This window comes from Columba livia, chromosome 11, assembly GCF_036013475.1.
Source record: "Columba livia isolate bColLiv1 breed racing homer chromosome 11, bColLiv1.pat.W.v2, whole genome shotgun sequence".
NCBI classification, from domain to species: Eukaryota; Metazoa; Chordata; class Aves; order Columbiformes; family Columbidae; genus Columba; species Columba livia.
The window spans coordinates 13,599,803-13,622,068 of NC_088612.1; the positions used below are offsets into that span (position 1 = coordinate 13,599,803).

At 41.9% G+C, this 22,266-nt stretch overlaps 1 protein-coding gene across 1 annotated transcript in view; it reads left to right on the forward strand.

Annotated features, from left to right (window-relative positions):
- IQGAP1 (IQ motif containing GTPase activating protein 1) overlaps positions 1 to 21,807 on the forward strand; it is a 60,327-nt gene extending 38,520 nt beyond the window's left edge. Inside the window, exons 17-38 of the mRNA XM_065076877.1 lie at positions 1,424 to 1,591; positions 1,944 to 2,086; positions 2,413 to 2,583; positions 3,710 to 3,793; positions 3,892 to 3,963; positions 4,056 to 4,125; positions 4,789 to 4,997; positions 6,002 to 6,157; positions 6,312 to 6,475; positions 7,657 to 7,881; positions 8,461 to 8,601; positions 8,693 to 8,777; positions 11,010 to 11,242; positions 11,972 to 12,104; positions 12,456 to 12,558; positions 13,340 to 13,475; positions 14,079 to 14,166; positions 14,590 to 14,802; positions 15,802 to 15,968; positions 16,916 to 17,038; positions 17,930 to 18,038; positions 19,472 to 21,807. Of these exons, the coding sequence (XP_064932949.1) occupies positions 1,424 to 1,591; positions 1,944 to 2,086; positions 2,413 to 2,583; positions 3,710 to 3,793; positions 3,892 to 3,963; positions 4,056 to 4,125; positions 4,789 to 4,997; positions 6,002 to 6,157; positions 6,312 to 6,475; positions 7,657 to 7,881; positions 8,461 to 8,601; positions 8,693 to 8,777; positions 11,010 to 11,242; positions 11,972 to 12,104; positions 12,456 to 12,558; positions 13,340 to 13,475; positions 14,079 to 14,166; positions 14,590 to 14,802; positions 15,802 to 15,968; positions 16,916 to 17,038; positions 17,930 to 18,038; positions 19,472 to 19,585 (3,107 nt within the window). The 3' untranslated portion in view covers positions 19,586 to 21,807. The remainder of the gene's footprint in view (positions 1 to 1,423; positions 1,592 to 1,943; positions 2,087 to 2,412; positions 2,584 to 3,709; positions 3,794 to 3,891; positions 3,964 to 4,055; positions 4,126 to 4,788; positions 4,998 to 6,001; positions 6,158 to 6,311; positions 6,476 to 7,656; positions 7,882 to 8,460; positions 8,602 to 8,692; positions 8,778 to 11,009; positions 11,243 to 11,971; positions 12,105 to 12,455; positions 12,559 to 13,339; positions 13,476 to 14,078; positions 14,167 to 14,589; positions 14,803 to 15,801; positions 15,969 to 16,915; positions 17,039 to 17,929; positions 18,039 to 19,471) is intronic.
- Positions 21,808 to 22,266: the final 459 nt, after the last annotated feature.

Genomic DNA, 22,266 nt, shown 5'->3' on the forward strand with positions numbered 1-22,266 from the left:
TTTGGAGAGATATGCCATTTTCCAGTTTTGCATGTGACCATGTTACCTCATTGGGCAAATCTCTATTGAGTTGCTTGTCATTTGCATTGTGTGTGCCTGTGGGTGGTTATTTAGGTATGAGAAAGTCACATGCGCAATTTAAATGCTGTTTTCTGGTGTGCCTTTCATTTTGTTTGTGTGGCATACTGTTGTCTTGTCTCAGTTCTACAAAGTTTTTCTAGACTACCTCACATCTTTTTCAAATACAGACAATAATACACATCAGTGATAACCCCCTTTGCTCCTTAGTGCAGCTTGTAGGTGAACTGGCCCAACCATCTTTGCATCCAAGTGTCTTTGCATTGGTGTCATTTCTGTCTCCTGAAACAATGAAGTAATTACTACTGTTTGCTTGGTTTTGTTTGTTTGTGTTGGTTGGTGGTTTTTTGGGTGGTTTTTTTTGGTTTGTTTGAGGTTTTTTGTTGTTTTGTTTTCTTTCTTTGGGATTTTTTCCTGACAGAAAGTTTAACAAAACGTGAGACTTTTTATAGTTGTCTTATATATTCTAATATCCTGTTCTCAGTATATGCTGTTCGTTTGCTGGGTACGGCATGCTTCAGAGAGCTTGTTTTTATACATTAAAAAGTAATATGATATTGTTCTATTTGCATTTACTCTCTCTAATTTCCTGTTACATTCAACAGTTGCACCCATCTACTTGTTTTGCACGGTATTAGTAAACTGATTGTTTTCTCTCTTTAGAGTCACCTTATATTTTTCTTTATTCTGTTTCTTCATCTCCATTGTGCTGACAAAATATCTTACTTTCAACTTCCAAAACTTCTGATTTGATGTTAGCCTGATACTTAAAGTTATCCAAAGATGCACAGTCAGTCCCTTCTGATTTTGCTTTGAATCGGCAACTGTACTGGAAACTGAAGAGTTTTTGAGTCTGGAATCTCTCTGGTGCCTTCTGAAACAGGTTGTCTGAAGACACTGTGGAATCTCTGTCCTTTGAGGTTTTCCACACTTGGTTAGACAAGGCCCTGAAGTTCTCCCAGCTTTGAGAATGGGGTTGGACTGGATTACCGTCAAAATGAGTTCTTAATGCATCTGTGGCAGATGTCAGAGTAGAGCTAAAACATTGTGTGTTGTTGGGAAATATTGGTGGTAGATCAGCACACACTGGGACTTGGGGCACAGCAGGTACGTGCTGTCAGGTGCATTACACGTGTGCTTGGACACTGTACTGAAGAGGCCTCTCTACTGCAAGTTTTCTGGTTTTTATTTACATTCTGTATTTATATACATTTAAATGTTTGTGTGTATTCACACCCCAACTGTGTGTGTTTGTGTTGCCTTTCTCCGTTCCGTTGTCCTGTGTTTGCTGTGAGTCGCTGAGCCCCTGGATGCCAAGGTAACCTGCTCCCTTGTATTATCAAAGTCTCCTTAGGAATTCTGGCCATTAATGAAGCAGTGGACCATGGTGACATTGGCCAGACGCTGAGTGCCTTGCGTTCGCCAGACGTTGGGCTGTATGGAGTCACTCCGGAATGTGCCGAGACATACCAGCGAGAGCTGTCAGAAGTCAAGAAAAGAAAAGTGGCAGCAGGTGAACCTTGAGTAGCTAACTGTTAGTGAAATAAATTCAATATTATTGCATGTGGAATTGGAACCAGGGGTAAAAAAGCCTCTGGGGATAAGTCTTCTGTTACAGGTGGCAATTGTGGATGCTTTGCGAGCTAAGGTTTAAAAAAAAATGAACAGTAGAATAGCCTCCAGTTGTAGAATGTGTTATGTGTAGGTGGTTCTTGTATGAGGTCATTAGGGACTCAGAAACATTCCTTCTCTCACTGAAGATAGGAGCATCTGTGTGTGTGCATTTCCTAGTTCTAACATTTGTATGCAGGAAAGGTAAGACACTTGTCTGTTTTTGTGACTTACACAGCAGTTTCTGTTCTTAGGGGGCAATGGCAGTGAATGGGTGAAGCACTGGGTGAGAGGAGGCTATCATTATTACCATAACCTGCGGACCAGAGAGGGAGGATGGGATGAACCAGCAGAATTTGTGCCGAATGACACACAGCTGTCACGGGAGGAGATACAGGTAGGGTAGAAAACATAAATCTTTTCTCTGAAAAGCTGACATTCTTACCGTTCCTACTATTAGGGCATCTCTAAGAGAGAACACTTTAACGTTGTACTCATGTTAACAAGCTTAGTAACTCATTTATTTCACTGGCCATCATCAGATGGGGTGTCAAAACCCCTTGTCCCATTTCAGACAAAAATGTCCTGTTGGTAAAAGGGTACAGGATGATGGTGTTGCTGTTCACTGAAAGGCAACCTGGAAGTTTCTTGTTAGTACAATATGGAAAGCTGATGTAACATCCTCTTTTTCTGGCTTTTCTTCATACCATAACCTCGATGCAGAGCACCATATCTGGAGTCACTGCGGCGTACAACCGAGAGCAGCTGTGGCTGGCCAATGAGAACCTTATTACAAAACTTCAGGCTTGCTGTCGAGGTTATCTTGTTCGCCAGGAATTCAACTCAAGAATGAATTTTTTGAAGAAACAAGTCCCAGCAATCACTTGCATTCAGGTAGTTATATCCTTTAAATGCATTTGAAACTTGTACTCTGCAGTTGTTTTCTTTGTGCAAGCTTATTGACTGTTTTTATTCAGTTCAGTTACAACACACAACTTTCTTCACCTCATTTTGCAAATTAGCTAAAGGCATTTCCTTCTCTCAAGAATTTTGGCATATTATTTACTTTTCTATGTCATATCTAGTCAATAAAGTCTTATCAGGCAGAACTGGAAAGAGAAGAACTTACTTGAGGAAGCTTTACCTGTCATTTTATTGTCAGATTCAGTATTTAGGGAATAGTGCAACATGAAGTGTGTTGTATGTTTTTATGTTGATAATACTTTGTGATGAAATTACTACTGTGATTCTCCATGAACTGAGGAGAAACAAGATGGTTTTCAGTTTTCCCAAATAAGATTCTTCCTCTCTTCAAGTTTGTCCAGGGATTTGAAGGATTGAGGACCTGAAAGAGATAGTGGGGTAATTCAGCGCGAGGTTGGGTGCACTTACAGGAGAACAGTGAAATAAATCTTTCTCTGGTGTTGTAACTGAAATGTGTGCAAGTGAAATAGATGCTTTGTACCCTATTACCACTTTATTATTTGAGCAGCACATGTGTGTTTGTTTCTGCCTAACTAGCACATGCTCTGCATGTATGTTTGGAAAAAAAAAAACAAAACAAACCCACACAACCACCCCCCAAACCACTCCCAGCTAATTAAAATACCACTCTCTGCCTTTAAGTGTAGTCCAACTCGTCACCTATCTTCCGTTCCACCTATCAGTAGCAGAGAGTCTGTTCTGCAGGTTTATAACATTACATCACTGTTTTTGCCAGCAGCAGCATCTAATGCACGATCCTTATGTCAAATTGACTCTTTAGTTATATCCTTGATCTTGAGCTGTGCTTCAGAAGGTCCAGGCTCTCCATGGGGTAATTCTAGTCTCTTGTGATTCCAGTTGGTGAATTAGTTAGTGCTTGGTACTGTGTATCTCTTGATAGCATAAGCATGTCTGCCTCACATTCTGCTTCGCTGAAATGGAAGTTTGAAGCTGAGGAGCAGAAAGAAGGTGAGGTTGGTAATTACTTCTCTCTAATTAGAAGAGTAAAGTCAGTGTGCCTGTTTTCTGTTTTCAGTCCCAGTGGCGCGGCTACAAGCAGAGGAAGGCCTATCAAACCCGGTTGGATTACCTGCGAGCACAAAAGGACCAAGTGGTGAAGGTAGGGAAGGCTGCCTGCTGACTCTTTTGGTAAACTTTTTGGCTAGTGAATTTTGTGGGAAAGGTTTTTATGTGAGTATTTTGGTTACCCTTCTATAGATTCAATCAATGACCAGGATGTATCAAGCCAGAAGACGTTACAGAGATCGTCTGCAGTATTTCAGAAACCATGTAAGAGGCTATCTTGTTAAGTGAATTCGGTACCTGGTGTTTTTACTATTTCCAGAATGAGGTCAAGTGCTTTATTTGTTTTTTAATCCTAGATAAATGATGTTATAAAAATTCAAGCCTTTATCCGCGCAAACAAAGCACGAGAAGACTACAAAACCCTCAGTAAGTATTGCCAAGAGGATAAAACAGATGTGTCTTAAATCTCTATTTGCAAGGGATGTTGCTGGTGTGATCTATAACATCAGGATAGTTTTGAAGAGTGATTGGGATGAAGTTGGCAGGGCAGTGTGAAGAGTGGGGTAGCTCTTTAGACTGAAGGAATACTTGATTCCAGCCATTGCTTTTGCTGCTGAAAGATAGAACCAGAGCTTTGCAGTTAACTTTGGCTGTGTGAGTTACTCTAGGCTGATATTGACTGTTGGCTGGACATGAGGGAAAAATTCTTCACCCGGAGGGTGCTGGACACTGGAACAGGCTCCCCAGGGTGTCCCAGCCCCAAGCCTGACAGTGTTCAAGAAGAGACTGGACAACGTCCTCAGACACATGGTGTGAACTGTGGGGTTGTCCTGTGCAGGAACAGGAGTTGGACTCCATGATGCTGGTGGGTCTTTTCCAACTCAGGACATTCTGTGATTCTGTGACTTCGTTCTTTTCTGTTTGCTTCTCTTGTGATTAACTCAAAATAATAAATTCAGAATGTCACAAGCTGTTTAGACATGGTGGTGCTAATCTTATCCTGGCTGCTCCTTGATATGCTGTTTAAACATAGATAAGGCATGTATCTGCTTCTGTTTCTCATCCCTGATGTTTTCTTGCCTATTTTAGTTAATGCTAAAAACCCACCTATGGCTGTCGTTCGGAAATTTGTCCATTTGCTTGATCAGAGTGACCAAGATTTTCAGGAGGAGCTTGAGCTAATGAAACTACGTGAGGAAGTTGTAACCTTGATCCGATCCAATCAGCAACTGGAAAATGACCTCAACCTCATGGACATCAAAATTGGGCTGCTAGTGAAAAACAAAATCACATTGCAGGTAGGAAACGTGCTCATGGGAAACCAGCTGCCGACTGAACTGAGACCAGCAATAGCTGGCATGGAGAGCTTCTGGCCTTGCGCACCAATTGCTCAGGCCCAGCATAAAATGTTGTTGCTTCAGACTTGCAGATTTTACTCCCAGTACATTTTTACTCCATTCTGCTAATTTAGTAAGCTGTAGGAGTAAAAGAAGCAAGACCTGAAGCTGAAACAATCAAACAAACACCAGGCTATCTAGATCTAATGAATTAAACAGCTTGTGTGTTTCAAGGCTTTGAGAACTCCTGTGGTTTGCTCCCTTGCGGTTTAACAAGTGACAGGCCACAACCTTGTGGTGGGTGGGGGGTAGCTGTGACCTAGGAGGCAGGAGACATGCTCATGCTGCTTGGTGTTTGTTGGTTAAAGGAGGCCCTCTCTGTCAGTTGACGTGATTGATTTCACAGAAGAAGCTCTTGCTGACAGAGCATTGACTTTTCTTCAGGCTGAAGTTCTGGTCAGCCTTTCATTGGGTCCTGGGAGGCATGGCACCAGGCTCCTCCCGGTGTAAAACCTCAGCCAGTGTGGTGAAATGGGTCTGGGAGGAGCCTGCGGCTTTTGGACTGGTGTCTGCAGCGAAAAGTGCCATTGATGTCAGATTGTGTGGAGATACCGAGCCAGCTGAGCATGAGGCAGGATTTTTTAGGTTTTAAGCCCAATTCAGAAAGAAAAGCATTTTCAAGCATCTTCAGGATGCTACTGGCTCTGATAGTAATTGCTGCCAAGAGTGACTGACCCTTCCATGTTTTCAGACAAATTCAGGAAGTCAAGGACAAAGCAGAACGCGCACTTCCAGTCAGAGGAATTGCTGCCATAGCAAATAATGCTTCAGTTTAACAGCGCTAGGCACGCCTTGGCCCTGCCTTTCCATGTACGAGAGAATTGGGCTCTCAGATGCAACTGTTTTCTAACATTGCCTGTTATAAAATACTTAGAGTGGAATATGTCCTTGTTCGTTCTTTCCAGGATGTTGTTTCTCATAGCAAAAAACTTACCAAGAAAAACAAGGAACAGCTCTCTGACATGATGATGCTGAACAAACAAAGGGGAGGTTTGAAAGCTTTGAGCAAAGAGAAGAGGGAAAAGCTGGAAGCCTATCAGCATCTATTCTACTTACTTCAGGTAAGCAGCTTCCAATGCTGCTTGGTGACCTCTTGTTGTAGGCTTATGTGTCTTGGCACAGTCTTTGCTTGTGCACTGTGGTTTTGAGCCATCATAGTTCTTAGTGACACTGGCCTGTGTGGATGTGCACACTAAGTAATTTTTCTTGTTGTAGACTAACCCAACCTACTTGGCCAAGCTGATTTTTCAGATGCCACAAAACAAATCCACAAAGTTCATGGATTCTGTCATCTTCACACTGTATAACTATGCATCCAATCAAAGAGAGGAATACCTGTTGTTACGGCTTTTCCAAACAGCATTGCAGGAAGAGATCAAGTATGTGGTAATATATGGCACATTCTAGCTGTTGAGTGAGTTGGGCAATTTCTTGAATTGAGGCAATTTTCATGGTGTGTCTCATGCTAATATGCAGATAATGCTAAACTGTCCCTTCATTGTTGTCTTCCGGTTTCGTATCTGTCCTTAATTAAGTCTGTAAAGGAGGTATGTCCATTGAGGATGAGGGGTTTTTGCGTCAGTCAAGATTTCACTGTTTAGCGCGGTTGCTACTTCTAGTCAGATGCAAAGACATCCTAAAATTCAGTCTGATCTCAGTTCTCCAGTGTTTGGCTATAAACACCTCCAACAAACTGCAAACTCGGGCTTTACAAGCCCGGGAGAGAGCTAAGCTCTCTGGATTTCCGAAACCTGATGGGGAGGCTAAAACTGAGAGGCTTTCTTGTTTGGCATTCCTCTTTCTGTCAGTGCTGGGGCTGACGGAGCAGCTGTCCTCAGTCATGTTCTCGATCGGTTGGGCCTCAGGAGCTCAGTGTTTCACGACTTCAGTTCTTTACAGTGCAGAGCTGCACAACTTCCTGGGAAGAAGAATGTGCAATAAAATGTTTGAGGAATTACTCTTTCAGCATTCTTCGGAATGCTTTTTAAACCTGAAGGCGGTGTATGCCTTACACCAAATAACTTCTAAAAGAGATTTTTTTTTTTTCCCCTTAAATTCATACTTGAAACCAGGGGCATGTAAACAAAGGAATGCAGATGCTTTGTTCTCTACTGCTGTATTTCACATAGCAGTATATTAGGAGTGGCTTTTGTAGTAGATTTGTTTGTTTTCTTATTTTAAATACTGGAAGAAACCTACTGTTCTTTCTCTCCTCTACATAAAAAATGCTTTGTTTTCTTTGTATTTTTGAATTGTGCTCTCAAATAGAATGTACAGTTGGATTGGCATTAATTGTTGTTGAGATGACTACTGGCAAGTTGCACTGAATTCCCAAATAGACAGAATAGAGGTTTCTTCCCTCATCTGTCTTGGGAAGTATTCCAGTGTTGTTCTTGTACGGTGTTGTAGTTTATTGCTGTATCGAGATTTTTAGCACAAATCCATTATCTGTTTTGTGACAGTGATGCTCTTTAACAGTTGGTTTTAAGCTGAGGAATGTATCTACCACCTGACAGAGTTATGTGTATCTCATGTTTCATATTTATTCTTTCTTCTTCAGATCAAAAGTAGACCAAATACAAGAAATTGTGACTGGGAATCCTACTGTTATTAAAATGGTAGTGAGTTTCAACCGTGGTGCCCGTGGTCAGAATGCCCTGAGGCAGATCCTGGCACCGGTTGTGAAAGAAATCATCGATGATAAATCACTCAATATCAAAACTGATCCAGTGGATATTTACAAGTCTTGGGTTAACCAGATGGAGTCTCAAACTGGCGAGGCCAGGTATGGGAAATGTTACTACTGTGTTTTTCTAAACATTGCTTGGTTGCTTTGCACTGCTTGGTTAATCATTCTGGACCATCCTTGGCTTCACTGCATGCATCTGTCCAAGACACCAGCTTCTCCTTGAGACATCTTTCACCTGAGATTCTAAAGATATTCTGGCGATGGTGCTGAGTGTATTGAAAGGGAATCTCATGAGGAGATGGAAGAAGGAATGTTCTTTGGTGTTTTATCATCTTGATGTTCAAATGCATAGCTTGCATTTTCACCAGTTTATTTGCAGCCTGAAGAACTGCTCCATGGCACAGATGGCACTTTGTTGCCTAGTGTGCATGCTGTAAAAAAGATACTGTTTTGAGTTAGCTGGGCCTTTTCTCACAGTGGCCATTGCAAGGGAGAGTCGAGGAAGCTAAAGCAAGAGATCTTCATCTCTTCCAGTGCCCGAAAGGTTAACTCAAGACTGCGCACAGCTCTCGGCAGCTATGTGGATACAAGCTTGTTAATGTGTCCAGCTAGAAATTCCTGAAATATGCTGGCCTGAGGAATATTCACCTTCACGTGTTTGACTTTTTCAAACAGCAAACTGCCATATGATGTTACACCTGAACAAGCTCTAAGTCATGAAGAGGTGAGGACGCGCCTGGATGCCTCGATCAGAAACATGAGGACAGTGACAGACAAGTTCCTGTCTGCCATCGTTAGTTCAGTGGACAAAATCCCGTGAGTCTGTTGCACCACAGTGTTATCCCTGAGAGGTTGTTGGTGGTTTGTGCTTGCAGCAGTCTCATTTGCCCCTTTCTTTCTCTTGAAGTTATGGAATGCGTTTCATTGCCAAGGTACTAAAGGACTCACTGCATGAGAAGTTTCCTGATGCTGGTGAGGATGAGCTGCTGAAGGTGAGGATCTGAACACCTTTGTGAATAATTGTCATTCACATTAGCTGTGGCAAGCACATCTCATTCTTCTCCTTTGTTGGGTGTATGTGTGGAGAGGATAGCATGTAAACCTATATAAAGCTTATTTATTTACTTCTGAGCGCAGAAAATGTTTCACATGGGACTTTTGATTGTTAGCTTCATATACATTGCCTCAGATGTAGCGTATTGTTTGGAAGGAGGTTTTCTGTTGCATCTGCTTTGCTTTTAATATCTTTGGCATTTGGTCCTTTATATGCCTTGACTTGGGGTACTCTTGCTCCTAGAAAGTAAACCTTGGTTTTGCTGGTGTCATCACAGCCAGATGCTTTTTTCTTAAAAAGACAATGTCAAGTTAAAAAGTATATGCAAAAGTCTGATATTCCTAATTCCCCTATCTGTAACACTCTGGGATGTTTTGATAGCAACATGTAGAGAGTCACTTTCCATAATGTCTAGTCGGTTGTGTATTTTGCATTTCAGTAGGTCTGGAAAACTAAAAGGATCCTAATAATAGTTGCTCTCCGATGAGTATAGCTTTGGAGTTTTCATTGGAGTTTCTTTGGTTTTATGGCTTTGGGTAATTGTGAACGCTGTATGTTCATGAATGCTTTGCTTGTTAATCTTAGATCTTAGAATACTTGATAACGTCTCTTTAAACTTCTCTGCCTCTGCTTCGTTACAAAATAATTACCAATCTGAATGCTGTTTTCTTCTCTCTTCTAGTTCTGTGCTTTCCCATTCTGAGACATCGATTCTTTCTATGCAGGTGAATTAATTTCTTCCATCTGTAAATTTAGGTGGAAAGCTGCGGTTTTTGTTAATCCTCATGGAACCAAATAACTGTCCACACGAAAGTCAAAACTGCAGTTGCGTACCGTGACTACTTGTAGATTTATTTTTTTTTGGCAACCAAAGCTACCCATATAACACACTGTTCTTCTCCCCCCTGCAAGTCTGAAAGTTATTAATATGATTTCTTTCACAGATGTGTTTTCTTGTTACTGGTAGTAAACAGCTCTGACTGTTGTCAGCCCATGACACAGTCTGTGAGAGTACAGCAGGGACTAGCATGAAACAGTTGTCACAAACGTGACCTCACTGAAAGGTTAACAATTTCTGGGGCTGCTCAGCAAGGGCTGTATTTTTTTCTCTCTGTTTTCAGCTGTCTGTTCAGACCCCGATCTCTTCCATGCATTTAAGTCCCGTGCCAAGCAGGTGTAGCCAAGGTCAGGTGGCCTGGCCCTCTGGAAATGTCTGTGAACCACCAGAAATACTAGAGCATGCGGTGTGAGAACTATCGCTTTACATCAACATGTTGGATTAATTCCTTTTCATTGCCAGAATAACTTTTGGCAAAATATCAAGTACAGGTTAGAAGTATATCTGTGAGCATATAGATGATGTGACATCTTTATTTTTGGTTCCTTGGAGTTTATTGCTGCTCACATTTGCCTAGGTAAATTGGATTTTGGAGCGTCAAATGCCATTCATCTTCTGTACTTCTGATTTTCTTACCTCTGGATTAAAGGGTTTCTCAGTTACTCTTGCTAACTTGGAACAGGAGGTCTGTGTCTCAAAATGTTGCTGACTTATCAAAGAATTATTCTGAAAGAGAAAAGGGCTTTGGAGAAGGAATGGAAAGTTGTTTTCCTCAGTTTAACTCCTTAGTGCGCCATGCTTCCTCACCATTTTTGCTGTGTCAGAGATGGTGGCTATTTCTGCACGCTTCTCTAAGAATTAGCTCTTGTTCCATATTGGAACTGCAGCACCGGGTTTCTCTATACCGTGATCGTTCTTCCCTCTACTAGACTAACACGATTATGTTTAATTCTCCTGACAGACTGTCTCATGCTCAGATGAGCAGTCCATTGGTAACTTGTAGTATCTCCTGTCCATACATTTTTATAAGTTAAAGTTTTAAATCTTTATGCATATGAATATCTGGTGGTGTATTGTCCTGTGGCTGGTAGTGCTCAGTCTTCCTCTTTGTGTTGACCGTCCTATTGTGTGTTAATTTCCCCACATACACACTGTAGATTCTTTGGGACAGTATGTGCTTGTACGCATCAGCACAGCAGAACCTTTATCTTGAAAGGGGCCTCTGGCTTACAAGAAAATAATTTATTAAAGTGCAGTCGAAGTAGTTTGAATAAAATTAAATTGGGTCCTAAACAGTGGTTCCTTGACGCGTTTCTTCTCGACTTTTTCTAGATTGTCGGCAACTTACTCTATTATCGCTACATGAATCCAGCCATTGTTGCACCAGATGCGTTTGACATCATCGATCTTTCAGCTGGAGGTCAGTTGACCACGGACCAACGCAGAAACCTGGGCTCCATTGCGAAGATGCTGCAGCATGCTGCATCCAATAAGATGTTCATGGGAGACAACGCACACCTGAGCATCATTAATGAATACCTGTCGCACTCATACCAGAAATTCAGGTAGGAGACCTTTAGCTGATGAAGTTGGGAAGTCTGGCAGAGGGTAACTTTGCAAGTAAAAAGGGATAATGACACATTTTAAATACAATAAATTCTATCTCTGTCAAATATGCTGTCTGTTGAAAATAGGAGGTTGCACTCCAGACTGCCATAAGCGTGCCTGGAATTTATGAGCAATACACTGTATGTTAATGAGATTGCAAAGTATTTTGACTAGGGAGTTTCCAAAACAAAGGTTGCTTTTGCACATGTTTATTGTGATACTTTGGACATGGACAGCTAGAATGGTCATATACTCTTCTGTCCCATAAGAGCCCTGGCTCCACATGGAAGCCCAGTGGTGCTCAGGATCAAAGCGTTTAGCTGTTCGTATGGTTCAAGTACGCTTTTGTTCAAGAATCATTCTCTTATACTTCTCATGTTTTGGAAGAAAGAAAACCAGAGATTGCTGGAAGCAAGGGGTGTTACTACAGTGGTCACCAGAGCTACAGACCAGGCCTGCAAATGCTGAAAACGAGCCAGTGTCAAACCGCTAATACCAATACTTGATTTTACTAGGTTACTTCTGGCGCGTTTAACTAAAGCTGACAAACTGTAGTATGCCTAAATGTACCATGGTTTAAAGAAGAGAGAGACTACACTTGGGATTGTCATGGGGAATTACTGCTCGTGATACACGATGTGACTCTCAGAGTCATTCTGATTCATCTTTTCTCCTTTTTTCTGAAGACGTTTTTTTCAGGCTGCATGTGAGGTTCCCGAATTGCAGGATAAATTTAATATTGATGAATATTCTGACTTGGTGACTCTCACTAAACCAGTTATTTATATTTCTATTGGTGAAATCATCAATACACACACTGTAAGTACACATCAGTCATACTTGCTCCTTATCTGCAGTGCTTGCAAAGAAAATGCTGCTTCTGGCTGAAACACAGATTTACCAAATACAAGGCTGAAAGTTGTCTTTGATTGTAGTTTGCAAGAGCTTGTTGGCTTGTAGAATTAAGTAATTTGCTTGTAACCTCTCTGAGTTTCTTTTGAAAGTATTTGAGTGTGTGATAATGGCACAGCTTTGAATGTTGATGTTGCTGCTTTGGAGTCAAATGACCTAAGATCTTTTTCAAAAATACACTAGCTCAAAGTAATATAATTTTACTGTCTAGAAAAGGTTGTACGATTACCAACATAAATGTTCTTTCTGTTCATCTAGTTGCTCTTAGACCATCAAGATGCGATTGCTCCTGAGCACAATGATCCAATTCATGAGATGCTGGATGATCTTGGAGAGGTTCCTACAATTGAGTCCTTAATAGGTGGTCTAGTTTATTGTACTTAAGAGATATGCGATATTACCTTAAATGATTTGAAGTGTGGTAAACAAACTTAAGGAATCATCATGGGTCGTCTGGGAGGACGTGCTCTAAAAAGCATCAGCAGATTTGTTCCTCTGTGTTCTTTCTGACTGCAGAATTCGTTTCCCTGAAAAAAATGTGTTCTTTCTCTTCTGTGTGCATTGTACTGGTGTGGTTAGTATGTCAGAGTTTAATCTTTTTGCAGCCCTTTAAAAGGCGGGGACAGGGGGGGAAGCATCCTGACAACTGTCGTGACGGAAGTTTGGGCACAATTTGAGCAAAAGTAGGATAGATTACTGTGTTTAATAGAAGACTACAAGCTCAGTTGCCAACAAGGGCTTCGCTCTTAGCTTGGAAGTTTCATTCTAATGAGGACACAGACATAGAGGCATGGTCATATTTTTATTTATAGAGTATTTCTGGCAGGTCAGCTACTCTTCTCGGTAGAGAGAGATGCTGAGATACAGTGTGGAATACACATACATCTTTAAGGAATACAAACTAGTGATTTTGTGGTGCCTTTCTGGCTAGTGCATTCTCTCAGCTTTATGAAGGAAAAGTGTCTAACATATTCAAGATGATGATTTTAAAAGCTGGTTTTGGCTTTTGAAGTGTCCTTTTGACAGCATAGGAAACAGTGTAGTTTTTCTGTGGTCTGTTACGCACAGAAAAATCACAAAGCTCTGGCAGTCAAGAATGTAAAGAACACAATTTGATCTATAAACTCTTTCTTGCTTGGCAGGGGAAGGGTCTGGCAACGTTAATGACCCCAACAGGGAGATGCTAGCAAAAACTGAGGTTTCTCTCACACTCACTAATAAATTTGATGTTCCTGGTGATGAGAATGCAGAGATGGATGCGAGGCAGATTCTGCTGAAGTAAGTGGACGGTAACTATCTGGTGTGTTTCTCAAGAGAATGAGGAACCTGAATTTTCATAGCTAATGTGTGTTTGAAAATAAGAAAATCAAAGTGTAATTTAAACAAATGTGGGACTGTTACTCCAAATACACTGAGCTTGTAGCCATGTCCTTTCAATGCTGTGGCTATTAAATTTGTTCTTGTTAGTTCTTTGTCACTGTTGAACTTGTTGTTCTTTAATAGTCTGTATTGGGTGGCTGTTGCAGCTGCCTGCTTTACCCTTCCCCTTCGAAATGCCACTTTTGTGGCCATGTGGCAGTACTAGGGCTGCCTTGGAATACATGTGGGGACATTCTTGCTGTTTGAGGGGGTACAGCAGAGCAAATCCTGTGTACTACGTGGGTGAACCTTTCAGGCAACCAGTTTCTGAGGACACTGTCAAAATAGTGAAGTGCTTCTTAGGGTTCTGGTGTAGTCTAACTGTGACTACCTAAGCACGCATCCAGTGATAATCTGACTTCAGATAAATCAGTAATGTTGCTGTTATTGCAGAATAGAACAGTGTTGAAGGTCTTTCAGTTTAATTTTTTTTTTCTCCTATTCTTCTTGATTTCTTTGCAGCACAAAACGTTTAATTGTTGATGTAATCCGCTTCCAACCAGGGGAGACGCTGACTGAAATCTTGGAAACTCCAGCTACCTCAGAGCAAGTATGAAGTTGTTTACCGACATTCTTTTTAGACTAGGAAATTGTCATCTGTCTAGATACATGTGGGTGTACTTGGGAATCCTCGTTTATGAATTGCAGTGAAGCAATCTCCACTCATGTTGGAACAGTGTGTAGCAATCATAAGGAGGGAATAGAATGGAAATAAATTGTATGCGTGAATCTTACTCCTCTGGTAGTTGCTATAAACTATCTAGAGGACCATTCTGAATGGCAGGTAGGCTCCTGCTGGTTCCCACACATGGAACATGTTCATCAAACATGCATTCACTGGAGTCAGTACAGGAATGACCAAGCAAAACTCTGTCCTGTGTTATGCCAGAGGTCAGACAATCTGTTTGTCGTTCTTTGTCACCTTAAAATGGATCTGCTGATGAACGTGTGATTTTTGGTTTTCTTTGTCTAGGAAGCGGAGCATCAAAGAGCAATGCAGAAACGAGCCATTCGTGATGCTAAAACTCCCGATAAGATGAAAAAATCCGTGTCCGTAAAGGAGGATGGCAACTTAAATCTTCAAGAAAAAAAAGATAAAATCAAGACAGGCCTGAAGAAGTTGACAGAACTGGGGACAGTGAATGCAAAAAATAAATACCAGGAACTAATCAATGACATCGCAAAGGTAGGCCGGTCGTGTTTTCCTAGTAATCACAGTGGAGTTGTCCCAGAGCCTGCAGCATTGTGAAACTGGCATGAGTTTAAAGTTTTGTAGTAGCTAATTTACAGAGGTTAAGCCTCCTTTTGTTGCAGCGTTTCCACCTCTTGACATGGCACTTCAAGGAAAAGCATTATAGTTTGGGGGGGCTGTCCTGGTGTGTGATCTTTTTTCCTGCTCCTTTTCACTAATTTCAGTAGCACCTCTACAAACCTGGTCACATGAGGAAGTTTTGCCCATAATTTAAAAACATCCTAACCATTTTCATTCAAATGCACCCATTCAAGAATACCAAAATGGTAAAGCAGGAAGCTGAGAAAGACTTGCAAAAATGATCTAATACTGTTGTACATTGCTATACAGTGACAATGTATTTTATATCACATGTTTACTGATAAACTACTTTGGTAATGTTATGTATATAAAGTGAATAAATAATCACCTTTAGGAATCAGATTAGAATTAGTTGTACAGTCATTAATATGTATCAGAAAATAGAAGTTGACTTGAATGTGATATTTTTGTTCGGGTATTAAGGTAACGTATGCTTAAGGATGGCTGACTAAGAAACAAGGACAAGGAGGTTGTGCTGCTGGGTTTGTAGTTCCTGATTTGTTAGATACCTTTCCTACCCAGTGGTGGCAAGAATTGCTGCCTTATTTTAGATCACTTACTGTCAGTGCCCACTCTGGTCATTGCAAGCAGGACAGCGTTGAAGTTTGAGAGAGCAACAAAAGGTTCAAATGAGCCGCTGTGTAGAGTTGGTTAGTTCCAAAAGTAGTCATCACAGAGAGGAAGTGGTGACACCTAAAATGGGGCGAGTGCGGCTGAGGGCTCCAGCTTGGAGCATGAAGCAAGACTGAGCAGAATCCAGTGGTGTGTTTCAAATGCTCTGTGCTTTGGGCTTGAGAACTGGAGGGCTCAAATGACTGTGGAGTCGCTGCCTGTCCTTTCTCTGCGGTGTAGGATATCCGAAATCAGCGCAGATACCGTCAGAGAAGAAAGGCAGAGCTTGTGAAGCTGCAGCAGACATACACTGCCTTGAACTCCAAAGCTACTTTTTATGGGGAACAAGTGGATTACTACAAAAGCTACATCAAAACCTGCTTGGATAACCTGGCCAGCAAGGGCAAGTAAGTATCTCAGAACCGTGCCGTGGCCCTAGAAGTGTGTCTTACAGAAAACGTGTAGTTTGCTGCCAAGAACAATCATAATGCCATCTGCTCAAAGCTCTTCAGCCAAGCTCTTGACCACAGTGATAGTTGTGGGGAAAGGGTCTCAGCAGTGGTGGGGAAATGTGGGGAGAGGACAGTGACCCGAATGGGGTCAGAAACACATACCTGAAAGAAACCGGATTCCTCTGGGAGAGGGGAGTGCAGAGAGACCAGTGGAAATGAAGCAGGTTGCCCAGATAATGCATGTGCTGCTCTGTCAGTCTGTCCTGTCATTCTGTCTAGGAGCAGAGAATGAAACTAACAGTTACCTACATGGAGAGCATTGTCCTCTTTTTATCCTGAGTGGAGTCAGTTGTTGTAGTGCAAGATAATTCAGATGTTCCTGAAAAAAAAATTGTCTTCCTCCCCAGGGAGATGTGGGAAGAGCAACTACCGGTGAAAACGGGGGCAAGGAGGTTGTTGAGTAGTCTCAGCCTTCCCATGTCCATTCTCACCAGACCACTTTTGCCTAAAGACAAGTGGTGCTGCTTTCTGTGAACTACCATGTGGTTATGTTTGTTTGCTTTTATTGTTATTGTATTTTTCTTCACCTGTAGTGTAAGAGTTATTGGTAAGCAGCTGAAAATCAAAGATCTGATCTGAGCTACAAGTGCTTTGTAGATAAACTTACTAGTAGAAATACATTCTTTCTCAGCTGTGTTAGTCAGAGCTGATTAGCTATACTGGTCATGTCACCTCATCTAACCAGGATTCAGTGTTTGCTGTCTGAAATCTCTTTACTCATTTGACTGATCATCTTGTTTGGTGTGTGTTGTGGGGTTGTTTTATTGTTTGGGGTTGTTTTGTTGTTGTTGCTGGTTAGTGTGGTTTTGTTTATGGTTGTGGTTTTTTTTTTGTCTCTTCAGAGTATCTAAGAAACCTCGGGAAATGAAAGGCAAAAACAGTAAAAAGATTTCTCTAAAATATACAGCAGCTCGACTTCATGAGAAGGGAGTGCTTTTAGAGATTGAGGACCTGCAAAGTAACCAGTGAGTATCTTTTAAAAATTCTTTAGAGCTAAATAACCTTCTGGGAGGAAAATGGGTAAGTTGAATTATTGTCTCTTATTGCGAACTAGTCTAGGTGTTGGCAATTGAGGAACAGAAGCTCTTGAGATTTCTTTTGAGATCGTGACAGATTGTCTTCTGGGTTTGTTCTTGGAACTTAGCGTTGTTTGTAGACTTAGGTATTAAAGCTGAATAAGTTGTTTTGGCAACCTAGGCTGGCGTGCCAGGGCCAAGAAACCTCACATAGTGATCACTTCTCAGTTCCTTTCTTTTTCGGTCTGGTTGAAGTGAAGCAGGTCTTTAATGGAGAAGTGTAACTGGATTTAAACATGACATTCTCCTCTCCCCTCCCCTCCCCTGCCACCCCTGCAGTCATGGAACAGTGGGCACCTCTTCAGGTGAGCTGCTACTGTGCTTAATGGCTCTCACCGTTCAAAAACATCAAATTAATGCTAGCTTGAGTTTGTCCAGCTGCACTTTGTTAGCCTTGAGAACTTGGTGTGTCTTCTGTGGAATATAGAGAAGCTGCCTGTTACTAGAATTTTTTTTCAACTCTGAATCATGTTTTGTACTTTGTGCGCTAAAGGGGGCACAGATGTGCAACACTGAAGCATGGGCTGTTACCATGTTTCCTAATACACTTGTGTGAAGGTGCAGCCTATTGGACATAGAATCCATTAGGCTTCCATTCAATGTTATATTGAGCCTGGTAGGCTTTTACAGTCTTATTCTAAATGGGGATATAGAATAAAGAGTTGAGAATAGAATTCTTAGAAATTTACCTTCAGATTTCATGTCATATTCTCTCCCTGTTTCAGTAGAAATTGCATGTTTTGTAATGAACTGTGGTTTTTAACTTCTTAAATTCCATAGGTTTAAAAATGTGATATTTGAAATCAGCCCAACAGAAGAAGTAGGAGATTTTGAGGTTAAAGCAAAATTCATGGGGGTACAGATGGAAACCTTTATGTTACATTATCAGGTAAGAACTGTCCTAGTTAATAGTGGCATGTAAGGTCCATTTGCCAGACTCTCTGCCACCCCACACTCACCATTGCTTTAGCCGTACTGTTCTTGGGAGTCCTCGGCCTTGGCTTGGGCCAGGCTGCCGGAGCAGAAATACCGACTGACCGTTCCCCAGACGGTTCCCTGTTCTTCTTCCCATACCAGCACTGTTACACCCGGTGTCTCTGTCCCCTTCTTCCACTGCTGTCTCTGCCCACCTCCCACCCAACGTGGGCGTCATTGGGTTTGTTAATTGTGGATGCCTTAGGGCTCTTGAAACAGGTTGTGTGCAGGAGCCCCTTGCATTGCGATGTCTGTGCCACCTCAGTGGCTGCGGGGAGAGCTGCCCTGCGCAGGCTGCTCGTGCTCTGAGGACTCCCCTGGTTCATTCCAGCCCTAATCCAGCAGAGCTGGTCACAAACTCATTGGTTCATGGGACTGCCTGGGGGCACTGGCTCCTCAGGCACGTGCTGCTAGAGCACCAAGCCTTTGTAGCACTGCTTTGCTGGAAAATTGGATGTTCTGAGAGCACAGCAACAGGGAACTGCTGTGGGTCATCCAACTATAGCATTAACAGTGGCATCATTTTAAAACGTTTGCATTGCCATTGCCAAAATTTTTGCAGAAAGCAGCAGAAATAGCTTTATGATTATTCACTTCACTGTTGCCCAGGCTCGACAGCTGCAGGAGCTGGATTCAGATTTTGGCACATGCACATTTCCCTGCAGTAACACTACCTGAACACCCTCTGCAGCACATGTTGTTCAGGAGTGGGCTTGCTGCAAGACAGGAATTGCTGAGCCAAATGGGTCACATTGCTCTGTCAGGTGTGTCACTGACGGGAGCAGCAAAGTGTAACTAGAAATGCTGCTTGGTGAAACACCGAGAGGCTGAATCGGCACCATGCATGTCATCCCGCGAGAGATGCCATTTCTTTCTCTGCAGTTTAGCTGTGCTCTAAACCACCTCACTATGACCCGTGGCAACTAAGATTTTTAGAAACTGATGCTGTGGGCTGTTGTACTGTTCCATGGGTACGTAATATAATTAGGCACATAGGAGACCCGTTCTAAATGTTAAAATTCCTTTATGACTCCTGTGGAAATGAAAGGCCTGCAGATGGCTATGTCTGAAATTTGGCTTTCTTAGAATGGTGTTCTATAATATTGCTGCCCTCTTTTGTAATTTTTTTTTTATAAACACAGATTAAAAATTTAACATCTTCAAGGCCTCAGACCGACTATTTTTCATGCAGTAGGAGCAGATTGTTAAGATAGAAAAACAACAGTCATTATGTCATGTACTTTGTGATAGATATTCCTCAAAAACCTGGTGTACCACTGGGTCTTGTATAATATTCTCTATAAGATCTCAAGGATTCCTCTCTTCTAAAGGTATTCTCTTTGGCAGGATCTTTTGCAGCTGCAGTATGAAGGTGTTGCGGTCATGAAGTTGTTCGACAGAGCAAAAGTGAATGTCAACCTTCTGATCTTTCTTCTGAATAAGAAGTTTTATGGGAAGTAATCAACCTCTGCCAGCAAGCCTGTGAAAGGGGAGTTGAATAGGAACTTGCACATAAAACTTTTAATGCTGTAGCTATGTGTTAGTGTATGCCTGTGCTGTGCTAAAGTATATCAAATATATCATGAAGGAGGACTTAGAACCTCTAGTGAATTGACAGCCCTGATTGAGTCTGCAGGGAGTTGGTTCTTTGTTTATTTATGATCTTTAACTTTGATGGTCCCCTGAAAAGCAGTTAATTTAGAATGTATTTTTACATGGCTCTGGGGATTAAACTAATATTAGAGTATACTTAGGGCATCTGGATGCTTTATTTGCCTAATTATGTGCTTCTTGAGGATTGAATTCTTGTTGCCTGTGCGAAGAGGGCATGTACAGCAGCCAGTATTCCTCTTCCTGAAAGCAAAAAAGGGTTGCAGATTGTATTCGGACTCCAGTTATTCTCTAAGAGCAATGACCAAAATAAAAAAGGCAGAGATCCAGGTTACCCATTTGCTTGCGCTGGTGGTGGCAGCAGCAGCCGAGTCCCAGGGTAGAACTGCTGTCCTCTGGGGAATCAGCATCACAAACGGTTGCTGACCTGATCATGATTTTGTACTATAGCCACATAGAAATGCTTTAGTGGCTCATTTATCTTGATTTGTTTCTGTTTGTCACACTGTAATAATTTACTGATGGTCTCTTAAACAGAGACCATGGAATGTATTTACTAGTGCTTATGGTTGAAAAGAAGCCTTTTGGGGAAGGGGAGAGAAACTTTAAAAAATTCTTTAATGTTGCTTACATAGCATTTGAAATCTAAAAATAACACTTTTTCCAGATTAGAGCAATGTTCTATATATCTGTATCTGATGCAATAAATGTTAGGCTCTACCTGCAGACTTGGCAAAGGAAGAAGACTATCATAAATAGGTTAGCTTTTAAAAAGTTAAATTTTTTGTACCCATACTCAAATTCCCATTTCTTTTACTACTTTGTTGTGGTTTTGGTTTTTTCCCACCTCGGTGGTGGTGCTGGCTGTTCTGCTCTATCCAATAAAAATGCAGAGATTCCCTAAAAAAAAATCTGACATTTAAATTCATCAGTTGCTCCAGCTCTCCAATTTTTTCTTCACATTTTCATTTTTTAAAGAAAGGGATATATCTCTTAATTGCAAATTTCAAATTATTCGTAGGTCACTTGTTGTTCCTTCAGGTTACTGAGTTTAATTGAACTGCTTTATCTCCAGTCTACTCTGAGCTGGTTATTTCAGCTCATTTTTTTCTCATGAAAGACACTCCTAGTGTTTGAAATGGCTACAGCGGTGAGGACAGCGTTTCTGCAGTCCTCGGTAGCAAATATTTATTTCAGCCTGCTGGTGTTTTGACAGTATTTAAACATATTTTAGTGCTGGTGCATGTTCAGTCCGACCCAATAACACAAGTTACTTACCAAACCCAAGGAAGATCTTCATGGTCCAGATCACAGGAAATGGAGATACCGCAGACCTGGGTTTCCACTGCTGTCTGACAGACTGGTCTGGAATGGGTTAAAGGTCTTGCCTTGTTTTTTGTGTTTGGATTTTTTTTGGTCTTGTGTTTTGGTTTAGTTTGATTTTTTTTTTCTCCTGTCTCTGAATTTGCTACATCCCAGAAGGACTTAAAAACGGAATCCTTTGATCAGGGGATGATGAGAATAATGGTAGGACATGATAAAATGATTGTTAGGAAAATGCAGCTGTGTTCTGCAAGCTCTCGAGCCACAGGTATTTATAATTCCCCCCCTTTTTTAAGTGAATATTTTAAATATTTTTCAATGTGTGCCAAATAAATTTCAACTATAACCCAGCTGGGATTTAGGGACAAGCTGATGAGGTGTTAGAGGCCCATGTAGTACCCGTAGGGAAAGAGTCCTTACTCCATGACGTAACAATAATTCTCTTGTTGCCTACACCTATGGAAAAAAACAGGGTTTTGGCAAAAATTGAAAAAAACCAACAAAAAAAACCCAACTCAGTTCTTTGAAAAATGGGAATCTACTCATTTTAGCTGAGCAACAGTATGGAACTGTGGAGGGCTTTGTAAAGGAAAAACTCTCTATTAAAAGAGCCACTCTCACCACTTGTATTTTATAATTTACCAGTGGTTTAGCTTTGCTTACTCCATTACACCACTGTATTTACCACGGGAATAGCTACAAGTACAAAGTCTGTCTTCTTTTCTAGTAAAATCTGCCTTTGTAACTCATGTCTAAGTAAAAGTCATTTGTCCCCATGGGTTTGTGTTCAGTCCGGGCTGCAGGCAGCAGCCGCCCCCGCGCGGCTGGAACCACCATCACCCAGGGCCTCCAGTTGTTGCCATTTGCTCTGCAGTGTCCTCAGAGCCCCCAGCACGTACTGCCCTGAAACTCCGGCCACTCGACCTTGCCCCACAGCCCTCCCAGCCTGCCCCGGGGCCCCGAAACACCCCAAACCCTGCCTCGGGGCCTCCAGTGCCCACTGCCAAACATGCCCAAATTCTACCCCAGGGCCATGAACATCCTGAAACCCTTTGCCACAGCTGGTACCCGCGCTCAAACCGCCCTTGCCCTGGGACTGGCACCAATGGGCTGTCACCACGCTGCCTGCAGGGTGAGGGACCTCTGCCTGCAGACCTCCGGGACGCCTGCACCCCCAAACCACCCGCTGTCTCCTCCCTGCTCTCTCA